The sequence below is a fragment of the Sinocyclocheilus rhinocerous genome, unplaced genomic scaffold (assembly GCF_001515625.1).
Source record: "Sinocyclocheilus rhinocerous isolate Xijiao unplaced genomic scaffold, SAMN03320098_v1.1 scaffold111, whole genome shotgun sequence".
NCBI classification, from domain to species: domain Eukaryota; kingdom Metazoa; phylum Chordata; class Actinopteri; order Cypriniformes; family Cyprinidae; genus Sinocyclocheilus; species Sinocyclocheilus rhinocerous.
The window spans coordinates 1232422-1245883 of NW_015642811.1; the positions used below are offsets into that span (position 1 = coordinate 1232422).

The 13462-nt window shown below is 36.1% G+C and overlaps 2 protein-coding genes across 3 annotated transcripts in view; one reads left to right on the top strand and one right to left on the bottom strand.

The window, feature by feature from the left end:
• Window positions 1-2987, bottom strand: part of LOC107756484 (fermitin family homolog 3-like) — a 9244-nt gene extending 6257 nt beyond the window's left edge. The window contains exons 1-5 of one of the 2 annotated variants that reach the window (XM_016573632.1): window positions 2855-2987; window positions 1980-2104; window positions 1028-1261; window positions 826-942; window positions 328-496 (exon numbers count right to left, since the gene is read on the bottom strand). In XM_016573632.1, the coding sequence (XP_016429118.1) occupies window positions 328-496; window positions 826-942; window positions 1028-1261; window positions 1980-2103 (644 nt within the window). In that variant the 5' untranslated portion in view covers window position 2104; window positions 2855-2987. Of the gene's footprint in view, window positions 1-327; window positions 497-825; window positions 943-1027; window positions 1262-1979; window positions 2108-2854 lie in introns of both variants that reach the window. The other variant, XM_016573631.1, reaches the window with a different exon arrangement.
• Window positions 2988-3911: 924 nt separating this feature from the next.
• LOC107756429 (O-acetyl-ADP-ribose deacetylase MACROD1-like) overlaps window positions 3912-13462 on the top strand; it is a 51085-nt gene continuing 41534 nt past the window's right edge. Inside the window, exons 1-3 of the mRNA XM_016573528.1 lie at window positions 3912-4686; window positions 6067-6159; window positions 6351-6461. Coding sequence (XP_016429014.1) covers window positions 4317-4686; window positions 6067-6159; window positions 6351-6461 — 574 coding nt within the window. The 5' untranslated portion in view covers window positions 3912-4316. The remainder of the gene's footprint in view (window positions 4687-6066; window positions 6160-6350; window positions 6462-13462) is intronic.

Below are 13462 nucleotides of genomic sequence, written 5' to 3' on the forward strand. Positions count from 1 at the left end.
TTTTTTTTTTCTTTTGTGCACAAAAAGTATTCTCGTAGCTTCGTAATATTATGGTTGAACCCCTGATGTCACATGGATTATTTTACCGATCTCCTTGCTACGTTTCTGGACTTGGGAACATTTAAGTTGTATTGCTGTCTATGGGAGGGTCAGACAGCTCTCAGATTCCATCAAAAATATCTTAATTTGTGTTCCGAAGATGAACGAAGGTCTTACGGGTTTGAAACGACATGAGGGTGAGTAATTAATGACAGAATTTTCATTTTTGGGTGAACTAACCCTTTAAGGATGAAATGTGAATTATCTTTGTTTGTTTCTCTGCTGTACCTGGTGTGAATATGTGTTTTGTCCACCACACTGGCTGGCCGGTAGAGTTTAGCGATGGCTTCAGGAGCAGGTGAGGGCAAGCTGACAGACAGCATTTTATACACAGCCTCAGTCTTCGGAGAGTCAGCAAAATGAGCCGGCATGCCATTGTACAGAGCTTGAACAGAGACTACATCCAGATAAAACAATAACATTGATCATGATAAATGTTTCTTGAGCACCAATTCAGCATATTAGAATGATTTCTGAAGGATTGAAGACTGGAGTAATGACTGCTGAAAATTCAGCCTTGCATATCATAGGATCATAGGAATAAACTACATTTTAAAATTTATTAAAACTGTTATTTTAAATTGTAATAATATTTCACAATATTACTGTTTTTACTGTATTTTCAATAAAAATAAAAAGTATACAAAAGCATTAAAAAGTCTTGCTGACTCCAAACTTTTGAACAATAGTGTATTAAAAGCTTCTTTAATGTGTTATTTTGTGCACCTGCGGTTAGAGGAACATCTGTAAGATCATACAGCTCTTCTGAGGAATCTTTGTCTTTCTTTTTCTTTTTCTCCTCAACAGGACGGAGCAAGGAGAGCTCCTCTGGGTGACGTAAATCTGAAAGCAAGATAGATTCGTTTTTGGAAATTGTAAGCTGAATTACAATTGGGGGTGTTGGATCCAAGCTTGATCCTTCACTTACTGAGAACCCTGCAGATGCCCATGACTGTGCGAAATACAGTACTGGAGAAACACGCTCGCATTTTCAGCGTAGCCCCATTCGGCAAGCCCAGTCGCAGAGGCTTGTGCTGTGGGGTGAAGACAAGGCGAGCATCTGCGTGGACCCCACATTTGTCCAGAGTCCAGCCGGTCCGCAGCAGCCACTGCTGCTTCTGCTCCCACCACAGGGAATGATCGGACCAGTCCTTCTTCAGATCTAGAATTAAGACACAAGAACATCTCACATGGTAAATAAAGATTTAGGAACCATACTTAATTCTAAACACAGTTTTTTATTAATATGGGATAATTTGTTGTCCTGTTGATAATATGGGGTATCATTTGGGGTAGGTAAAGTTTTTGAACGAAGTCACTCATGCTTACCAAAGCTGCATTTATTAGATCAAAAATACAGAGAGAAAAAAAACATGATATTGTAAAACATTCTTACAATTTAAACCGGTTTTCTAAAATATTTTAAAATGAAATTTTCAGCTGTCATTACTCTAGTCTTCAGTGTCACATGATCCTTCAAAAATCATTCTGACATGCTGATTTGGTGTTTAAAAAACATTTATTTTTGTTGTTAATGTGGAAAACAGTTAATATTTTTGTTGAAATCATGATATATATTGTGTTCATGATTCTTTAATGAATATAAAGTTCCAAAGAACAGCATTTATTTGAAATTGAAATCTATACTAAGAATGTAAAAGTCACTTTACTGTCACTTTCAACCAATTTAATGCTTCCTTGCTCAATAAAAATATTAATTTCTTTAAAAAAAAAATCATACTGATCATAAACTTTTTAATGGTGGTACATGTAAATCTAATGTGTGTCATGTTGCTGTTATAGTATGTGCACAAAAAAGCTAATATAATAGCCTATATAATATAATAGCCTATATTTGAAGCATCTAGAGCATAACTCACTGGTCTGCTCAACTAATTTGAGAATAACTCCACCAATGTGCAGATCAGAGGTCACGCTGATTTGAAGGGGTGGGGCATCAGGACCAAGATCCTCCACTGTGACTGTAAGGTCCCACGCTGCCATACTGCTGCCAAGAGATACCAAAAAATATGGAAACAGTGAGGTTTGATCAGACATAAGCTGTTCTGTACACTGGTCCATTATTCTATTTAAAAGCATCAAAGTTTTGAGCATGGACCAAACTTTAAAACGCATGATGAGTAGCTGTATATCACATGCTTAGCATGATCATACTCATGGTAATGGTGGTTACACATCACCAGATCATGCTTCATCTACCCTGTGAGTGTGATCATGCCGTTTGCTCCTAGTTAAGTTTACTGAGGCTGAAACTTCCCATTTATACACATTTCCTCTTTTGGTCAAGTGTCTAATCCACCAATGCATGTAATTGTGTGTGTTGGTTTATATATATTGGTCGTGTGGGTGTGTGTGTGTGTGATATTTCTGAAAATAGTTAACTGAAACTGAAAACTGAAATAGACCCAAACTCAATAAACATAAAAAAATATTATTTAACGACTCAGCTTCATATCATTTAAACTCCACAATAAAATTAATTCATGTAGACACAACACTGCAAAATAGGGCAATGTGTAGGAAACACCTTTAGATAATATAGTTTATATAAGTAAAATGCTTTAGATGTAATTTAACCACCTTAATATTGTATTATATTGTACATTTTTATTCTAAATGATTTGTTAGTGATCTTAAATAAAGTGACTACAGAACTATCTCACTGTCTTTGTTTTAAATTACTCACTGTTATAATAGCTCAAAATTGTATTTAAAATAATTATAATTTTGTTACCTTGTCTGTTTGGCTCTGGATTTGCCGATGATAGTCTCTCTCTCTTGTGCGGTCAATTAAATGCTGGTAGGTTTCTTTATGAGATACTCTCACAAGCACACACTCATATAGACAAGACCCCTCTGCTGTGTAAAATCAGTTGTGGTTTTTAAGGGTATGTCAGAGCTGACAGAAAAGGGTGTTCCTCTTTTCTTGGCTTCCGTGTAACGGAACTGTGTATGACTGTGTTGTTTTCACACTAAATGCACTCTTACACAATACAACAAAAACTCAGGCACTAGACTCATGTTATATGGGCATGAAAGTACAGCCTAGACCGCAGAGTGTATTATTGTTGTTTTTCACAGTGTAAGATAGTGCTATAATCAAATTATTGATTTTTATCTGTTGAAACAATATAAAAGAGGCTTCTGTAGAGTCTTTATTTAGCCAACATTGAGAAAAGAAAAGATACTGAAACGGGTATATGGGATACATAAAAATCCTATTTCAAATTCATATTCATCTAAATCTGTTTTATATTAATTGAGAGTAAATGCAATATTTGTACATAAAAAAACGTTACCTGTTCGAGACAGCAGAGCTCACAATTATTATGCAAATTTTCTGGCTTGTATTTGTTTTAGAAATGAATAAATAAATGGATAAACATTATACACTGCCAGACAAAAGTTTGAAAGTAGTCTCTTATTTTCACCAAGCATGCATTTATGAAAAACCTACAGTTTAAAGGTACTGCTTTCTATTATAATATATTTTAAAATTTAATTTATTCCTGTGATGGCATAGCTGAATTTTTAGCAGCCATAACTCCAATCTTAAGTGTCACATTATATCAGAATCAGAATCAGAAAGAGTTTTATTACCAAGTATGTTTACACACAAGGAATTTGACTTGATGACAGGAGCTTTAAGTGCAGAAGAAAGTATGGACATAGTGCAAACATACATGATAGTGCAGACATACATAGGAATAACACAGTAGGAATGGAATGATATTGCTACTATTACCAATACAAATTGTTAAGAAACTAAAAATAGTCAGTTACAGCGCCTAAATTCATATCAAGTGTAATCCAAAATCAGGACGTTGACAAAACTTCATGTCAATTGTACTAGTCAAACCAAAATTAGGCTATTAGTAACAGGACAGCTTGACTAAAAGATTGCGCTTACAGCATCGTGCCGCTAGATGTCAGTAAAGGATGAATGATGTTTATCCGGAACAGTCCAAATAACGAAAAGCGCTGGCGAGTGAATTCACGGACCCCTACATATTGGTATAGTCCCGTCTGCTTTCATTGTCAGACAGTTGCGTTTCAATTTCACTATTGTTATTTCAAATAAACTGTAAACTGCTTGTTACAACAGATTCCATATCGCAACAAGGATAAAATCAAGGCACAGACGGGAGACATTCGGGCTTTAAACTTTAGATCTGCCAGCTGCCAAGACAGAGACCATGGCGTTTCAGATGTCAAAACTTGCTGCTCGTGTTTGGCTCTCCAAAAGCGTTGGGTTCACATCCAGCGCTGGGAACAGATGTCCGACTCATCTCGATTTGGTCAGCAGACTTGCACATCGCTCCCTTCATGCGCTCAAAGCGCTGCCCTCCCCGGGGCTCTTACGTAAAGCAGACAGGTGGGAGAAGGTTTCCACGGCCTCAAAGTCACTTCACAGGCGGAGTGGAGGGGCTGTTAAGCCGCGCCGCATCACCGGGGTTGTAGTGGGCGCCGTGGGGGTCTCTGCTGCGGCGCTGGCCTCTCTGAGCACGAGCACGCGGCCCGAGCTGAACCTGGACTCAGAGAGCAGCGACTGGACAGAGGCGAAGAGTGAGTCCCTCCCTCTCCAGAGATCAGAGCCACTGTCCAGCACACACTCCACTGACAGAGAACCAGAAACAAATATCATTTCATTAAAATTATTAAGATATATTATTATTATTATTATATCAAGGGTGATCCGGCTCTTGCTTAACACTGAAGGACTTTAATTAGCAAATGACTGCACATTATCCCGATTATACAACTATCTATCTATCTATCTATCTATCTATCTGTCTGGCTGTCTGGCTGTCTGTCTACACTGTAAAAAATCTATCTCTACATTGTAAAAAAAAAAATCCGTAAAATTTACTGTAAAAAACTGGCAGCTGTGGTTGCCAAAATTTTACTGTAAAAATATGGTAGCAACATTTTAGGTTTTACAGACTTAAATTTACATTTAAAAACCGTATTTCATATAATAATATAATATTAATATACCAACCTACTCAAAATACTGAAATCTGTTTAGTATCTTTAGTAATACACTGATAACCATCAAGAGCATGTGGTCATGAGAAAATCACATGATGAACCAAAGCTCATCACAAAACAGCTTTTCCACAAGCTGAGAAAGAAAACAATAATATATGAAGAGTTTATTTGCAGAAACAGATAACTACGTTTTTTTAAATCTTCAAAAATCTAGTTTTTTTTATTATATCATGTTTTTTATTGTGTTTTAGTGTGTTAGTTAGCTGTATTTTTGTAGTTATTTTTACTTAATCAAAATAACCCAACTGCAGTTTGATTGAGATTAATTGGAATGCACAATGAAAAAACATGATTTTTGAAAATTGTTAAAAATTGAGTTATTTGTTTTTGCAAATTAACTCTTCATGTATAGAAAGTGCGCTGTGTCATTCACACAGATACTAAACACCATCATAGTAACACACATGAAACTGAAATAAGGCAATACACATGAATTTAACATTATTTGTAAGATAAATGCCTAATGTACACAACTGATAAGAAAAAGTAAAAAGAAGAAAGTTATTTCAATGAAAAAACATCGAACATGAAATTTCACTTTTTCACTTCCAAAAACTGTATTTTATCGTAAAATTACATGAAATGTCCATTAAAGTTTTTCACTGTATATAGTGAGGGAAATTACCGTTAACCAATTAATACGTTTTTACTATAGCATTTTTAGTCTTTTACCATTCAAATCGTGACCATTTTTACAGTGGTCTGTTTATCTATTGGAACTATTTGAACTTTAAGTCTAGTCTCAAGCCAACATCAACATTTTCTGTTTTAACCAATCAGAATCACTGTATTTATCAATATCAGTAAACTGCCCTGAAATTTCTAAATGAAAATCAAATAGTGTTTCATTTGATTTATTTTGTATGACTTGGTTTGCATATTTGTCTTTGGTAGAAAAGCTTTGCTCCATGGATAAGGAGAAGAGGAGGGAAACGTACAGGGTTGACTTCATTCCTCTGGAGAAGATTCCTGTCTGGAGTCCATCAGGTGAATAAAACACACTAAAACACTCATCATGTATAATAATAATACAAAAAGAGAATCTTTTTGTTTTAATCCTGAACCAATTGAACCTGTTTGGAGTCATTCATGAAGATATGAATAGATTGTTGTATGTAGACCAACTTATATGAGGGTTGTTTTGTGTAAATACATGACAACTGTGTGCTTCTTTTTAGGTGACTCCTCTTGTAAGCCTCGGTACAAAGTCAATGAAGAGCTGAATGAGAAAATATCCCTCTTCAGTGGTGACATCACAAAACTGGAGATCGACGCAATCGCCAACGCAGGTGAGAAACCAAGTACAGGAAAATTCAGTCTGCATTACCTGGTCTGCCAAACTATTTTATTGTTCCCAAGTACGCTTTTGCCTGGCCGTATATCATAAACTTAAAACACAGATTCAGCATTTTATGTTTAAGATAATTTTTGCACAAAGAGTCTTGGTCATTTTTTTTGTAATGAATTGTTTTTCCATAATTGCAAGTCATTTTTGTTGAAAATATGCAATGCGCAGGAAGATTCGGCATAGTTGAGCTTTAGTGCTTTTTCTCTGAATGAAAACTGCCCTATATATTAAGGCAGTGAATCGTTCATCTTGGTTTGCAGGACTAAATGTCTATTTGAGTTCAGAAAGCACTTCAATAGAGCAAAGAAAAACCCCTTCTCAGCCATATTGCTCTTTTTCCAGTACTAATAAAAGATGCCTTTTAGGAAGCAGAAATCATCAGCCATCCTCATCGGTAGATGTCATGTCACTAGGTGGAGATAGAGCTTACTGTCTGTGTGTGGTATCCAGTCAGTCCCTTTGTAGACACACCTGAAGGTTTCGTAACATTCATCTGCATTTGCGAGTTTGTTTTTGGCAGTTGCAGAACAAAGTGACTTTCAGTGACTTTCAAGCTTTTTCACATTTGCATCCTTTAAATAGCTAAAGAGACAAGTCAAGCACTAAGATGACAGACTAAAAACTCTCTCAGTTGCATGCACCTGCAAGCTTTAGTCAGAATAGCTATATTTAATTTTGCCAAAGGAAACAGAGGGACAGGTTTTCTGTTGTGTACATTGGTGTCAGTTGTTCAATACTGAAGTACATCATTCCAAAAGATTGATTGTAAAAATTAGCTGTGAACTAAGACTTTAGGTCTGTACATTTATCCCTCACAATCTTGTTTCAGTTGTGTTAAAATAAATATGTCGTCTACCTGAACTGAGGTCAATTTTAGGTTAGGAAATGAATCAATTTGATAATTAAAATGCTGCTATTAAAGTCAGCATTTCAAGATATTTAGCATATTGACATCAGCATATTCATACAGCGTTAGTAGAGTGCTCAGGTTTATTATTTCTCCATCATCAGCTCTAAGCTGCCATAAAGCAAAGCAGTGACTGGTTAATGTTTTAGCAATCGTATTACCACAAGACTTTATGCCTACTGCTAGTCGGCCTAATGGAGCTCATTGAAACAGGTGTGCAGAGAGATTGTTTTCAGACTTGTTTGGAACATGAGCAAAAAGAGAAGAAGTGGGCGAGGAGAAAAAGAAGCTGAAAAGGCAAAGGACTAAGAGTGGGCATGGAGAGAAAAAGAGGAGTTTGTCTGACAGGGCATTGATTCATCTCTCCCAGTTGACGCATTGATCGGCTGGCCGTAGGTCTCGGTGTAAAAGCGTGAGGATTAACAGACTGTCCAGTGGTCATTAATTTAGAGGTTGCAATGAACTTCCCAGTACTGCTAAGTGTGCATCTCACTCACCAATGTACCCAAGTGAACACAAGCATGCACTAAGAGGATTGTACCTGTATGTTTTTGTAGCATGTTGCTTTAAAGATTTTGCAGGTGTTAACTAATTTCATTCACATTTTGATGAAAGATTTTTTTGTTTCTTGAATAACATGCATGTGCTGTTCACAAGAAGGATGTTGTGTATTAAAAGAGTAGTGAGTTAACTTTTAGTACATTTTGGATTTTTTATTTATTTAAGATTTATGTATTTGAGTTGTACGTAAAATTGTATTACACAGTTTTAACATAAACTAATTAATTTAATATGATGAATATTTTTCAGTCATACATAAATGAAAGATTCCGGAATCAAAAAATCATGGCATAGCATTATTAACTATTTTCTTTTATTAGATTTGAATAATCATATTTTTTTAAATGATTGCATTTGATTCATATGCTTTGAATCAGCATCTATTTATTCAGTTAAAAAGTATAAACATAGTTAAAATATGATTAACTTCAAATAGTTCAAATATATGAGACTCAGATGAATTTGATTTTTTTGATGATAAGTACTATTTAAACAGTCTGTTTTAGTAATATTACAGAAATCTTACAAGTTTCATTTATGTATGAATGACAAATATGCATTACATTAAGTTTATTAGTTTATGGTAAAACTCTGTAATTAAAACAGATGGAAACTGTATAAGCAATTCAAATGTCAAATTTAAGCCTAAATATTTTTTTGCAGCACATTAATGTAAAGAAAATTATGCATGTACTGTTCAAAGAAACACACCCTTATCTGTATTATTATAGTGTATATAATTCAGTGATCATGCATTTGATCAGTCACCTTCCAAATGTTACAGTCCAGTGATTATTTCTATTGCATTTATCTTTACCTTTTCATTTGTGGAAGCTGCAGGGGTGAGCAGGATTTTTGGCAAAGGGGCCGCATTGGATTTTAAATGGAGAGTGGGAGGGCATAATAAAATTACCTTGGATCTTCTAAAAGCTGAGAGAAGTCTATGTGCTCATTCTAATAAATGGCACACAGTTTTCTGAAGTATGTCTGACTAATGGGGCCACTCAGTTCATTTTTTGCACTACCTTCAGTATTGCTGTACTAAGGTAGACAGTTTTCACCAGACATTCAACAAGGTTTATTTTACATCCTCCCTGGAGAGTTTATGATTCAAATGTACACAGTGGTAAGCTAAGAGCCTTAGCCTCTTAGAAACATTATAGGAAAAGTTAATATTCCCAGGTTATTGTGCTTTTCATTAAAACATTTCTTTTTTTTTTTAGTAGTTGCAGTACACAGAGGAATCACTATCAAGGGAAATGTGTCATGCTCATGTGTGCATATTATAGAAAACTGTCATGAAACATCTAATATTAAGTTAGATGCTACTGAGTGGTTGCCTGGATCTAACAAGTATCATGTTTCCTGGTCCTAGAGCCCCCCAGTGACTACACATTTTGGACGTCTTGCTTATCTGACATACCCATTTCAGGTCTTCGAGTCTCTACTAAAAAGTCGATGTCTTGAATCAGGTATCTTTGACTAGGGAGACATACAAAATGTGCAGTGTTGGATATACACCGCAACCAGGTTTGAGTAACAGGTCTGAGTTTGATTAAAATGTATCACTGATGTAATTAGCACCAAGCAATGACTTTCCTTTGAACAGAATATAGCACTGGAGATTGATAATCTCCAACATGTAATTAGATGTTTGGTGGCACCTTTCACAGTAGAGAGAGAGAACATGCTCATGGTTGCCATATTGGGTAAACTGCGTGAAATACTGGGCAGGTTGTGCAGGTTTAAAGCACTGATTGAGTATTTTGGTTTGGGTCCTTCATTACATTTTGCTGGAGGCACGTTAGATGCTACTGAGTGATAACAGAGCTATTGAATGACAAAACATTTTTTGATAATTGACGTGTGGGCTGGATTAAACCACGTTGAGGGCCATAGTTTGCCCCTGTGTGTGCTAGACTCTTATGAAGGTCAGAATTAAACAACCGTTTACTGAGCAAAAACGTACAAATACATATTCTTTGAAACTTTGAGAACTCAATCAGTCAATAGGGAGAGTGATGGAGAGGTGGGCTGGAGTGGGGAGGACTGTTTGTTTGTTGTTCTCAATAAAGATTGGATTTACAATAACATTGCCTCCACCCCCTGTCCTCTCTCTCCTCCCTCTCACAACATTTTACAGCTCTTGGCTTCAAGATCTGCCCTATAAAACACCGTAAACATAAAATCCACAAGCACTTAGGAACTGTCCTTCCGAGAGCAGGGGTGGAGGGAGGGATAAACATTCTTTTTACGCCACTAGCCATCCATCGCTCTGTCAATCCACCCATCCATCTAGTTAGTGGGAGAGGATATACTGTCCTGTATTGGTTTATTAAGATGCATTACATTGTGAATAGTGTATTGTGATTGGGTTTGTGAGAGAAAAACCCCCCCACATGCCCTTGTCAGTTTTACAACTGAAAAGTATACAAAAAGGGAAAAAAAAGTTATTATTATTAGGAGAGGGTTATGATGTAGGATCATAACCTCGAAACTGAATAAAAAGTGTTGTTTAATGAAGATTATTTGGAGTGTTGCCTCACAATGTTTGCTCATGGGAGAAATTGCATTCGTCCTCAGAGAAAACCCCCCCCACATGCCCTTGTCAGTTTTACAACTGAAAAGTATACAAAAAGGAAAAAAAAAGTTATTATTATTAGGAGAGGGTTATGATGTAGGATCATAACCTCGAAACTGAATAAAAAGTGTTGTTTAATGAAGATTATTTGGAGTGTTGCCTCACAATGTTTGCTCATGGGAGAAATTGCATTCGTCCTCCATGTTTAGTCTGCTGGGAATTAAAAACGAGTGTCAGTGTTCGGAGTTACAGATAAGCGATATTCCAGACAGATACAGAAACCATCCCAGATAAGAGTGACGCCATGTAGTATAGATTAAAATGGAAATAAGTTTTTATTCAATTTCTTAAAAATATAAAAAAACGAAATTGGATGGATTTGATTGAATTTCTGTATTATAAAAAGCAGCAAAAGAAAGTGGAGGGCACTGTGAATGGGCTGAAGGTTACTAGTTTTTTTTTTTTTCTTAAATTTCTACTTTTGACTGATAGCGGAATAATCTAGAAAGCCCCAAGATGTGTTGCGCAGAACTCTATCTTTACCCTCAGCCAGAAAAATAGCCCCACAGATAGAGGAGAGAGGCATGACAGAGGATGAGAATGAAGAGAGTAATGCTGCATTTCAGTCTGCGCAGTTTTAGCCTTCACTGCCGGGTAAGACAGTATGCATAATTCACACTGATATGTCTTCCTTTCACAGAAAGCTTGTGATGTTCACACAGCTTTAGCAGGGAGTGTGGATAGTGCCACACAGGCGTATGTAAAATGTGTAGACATCTCTAAATAGGTCTGAAAATGCATCTTATTTGTCAAAGAGCATAAGCCATTAAATCTGTTATCTGTTGCAAATGAAGCTCAGCATCCTTAGCTGGTGGTTCAGACCCCTCTCACCAGCGTAGGCGAATTTAAAATGAGTTCACACTGAGAAATCTCACATCTCTCAGCATATGCCACATTGTTGCTAATTGGAAACCAAGCTTGTTGAAGGGAAATGGTTGTCACACACACAACCCTAATAAATTCATTCTGTCTGCGTCGCTTAGAAAATTTAATTTCAGTGAAATGGCTTTTCTTTTATATAGCGTTTTAGCCAATTTAGTTTGTTTTGTTGAATACTGCGGCACTTTGAAAGAAGAAAAAAGGTTTAAACGTATGCGAACAATGAATATAAATTGAATGAGAATATGAACTGTTCATATATTTTGGAACGTCCAGAAATTCCCAAATGTAGTTCCATGATTGAATTCTGTTTGATGCCCAAGGCTTTGGAATCAGCTTTCAGTTACTGAACCTTTAATGATATTAATTATTTAGGATTTAAAATAAAATAAAAAAAAGATCTGAGCATGTTTGCAGAATGGCAGCCTCATAGCAATTATTTTAGGCCACGTTAAAAGCCTCCCACCTATACCGTTCTAAGGGAAATGGTTGTCACACACACAACCCTAATAAATTCATTCTGACTGCGTCGCTTAGAAAATTTAATTTCAGTGAAATGGCTTTTCTTTTATATAGCGTTTTAGCCAATTTAGTTTGTTTTGTTGAATACTGCGGCAATTTGAAAGAAGAAAAAAGGTTTAAACATGTATTTGAACAATGAATATAAATTGAAGGAGAATATGAGCTGTTCATTCATATATTTTGAAACGTCCAGAAATTCCCAAATGTAGTTCCATGATTGAATTCTGTTTGATGCCCAAGGCTTTGGAATCAGCTTTCAGTTACTGAACCTTTAATGATATGAATGATTTAGGATTAAAAAAGAAAGAAAGATCTGAGCATGTTTGCAGAATGGCAGCCTCATAGCAATTATTTTAGGCCTCGTTAAAAGCCTCCCACCTATACCGTTCTCTCACAATCAATCGCCACTTTAGCTCCAATGAAGGAATGTGAAATTGTTGGTCTCCTCTCAGTCTAATTAGTCTAATTGACCCGATGTGGTAAATGCAGGGAAAAGAGGTATGCGGTTCATCAGGGACGACTTCTGAGAGTTGCTGCTGCTGTTTGGAAAGGTGTAATTGTAATTCTTAGTTTGGTTTCGCTAGGTATAATGTGAGAGGTGCTGTGAAGCCCCTTGGTGTAGCTTCTCGGGATTTGATTTACCAGTAATTGGGACTTGTCAAACTCTCAAGTTAATTGTTGGGTATTGTGAAGTTGACCTTTTAGCTGGTAATTTTAGTGGCAAAAGCTGCTTTCAGGTATTCTTTGGCGGATCGTTACGGATGCTGTTACTGTGCCTTTTTCCATATGTCAGTTTCTGCAACTGTCTTCGGCTGTCTTCATGCTTAATAAGACTCAATAATTTGATGTTGCTGTGAATTGTAAATCGCTATAAAAGAAGGTGCTGTTTTCCAATCATCTAGAATTACATTAATTTGAGAAATGGGTTGGGGAACAGGTGTGAATAACTAATTGAACTGTATGTTGTCTGAGAAACCGTGCTGAGGACATCATGTGCTTTTACGTACACATTAAGCTGTTGAAGAGATGTGTTTAAAGGCCATTCTTTCTTGGATACTGTATTCTGTGCTTCCTCCCTCTCATTATATTGATCTCTAGATTGCTTACACAGGCATTACCACACTCTCCAGATTGGAGGCATGTTTGCTCTTAAATAGACACTATCAAATTGGCTACTCTTTTCCTTATTCACTCTTCCAGCGGATGAATGTGTGCCATATATGCCTATCAATGCCACCATGGAGATTTAGCTTCATAAGGGCCTTAAGAACTGACAAGGGGATTTTGTCTAATACATGATGTGTGAATTTGATATTATTTTGAAGCACAGGGAAAATGTTTCCTTGGATTATAGGTGATATATTTATATATATATATATATATATATATATATATATATATATATATATATATATATATATACATACATAAA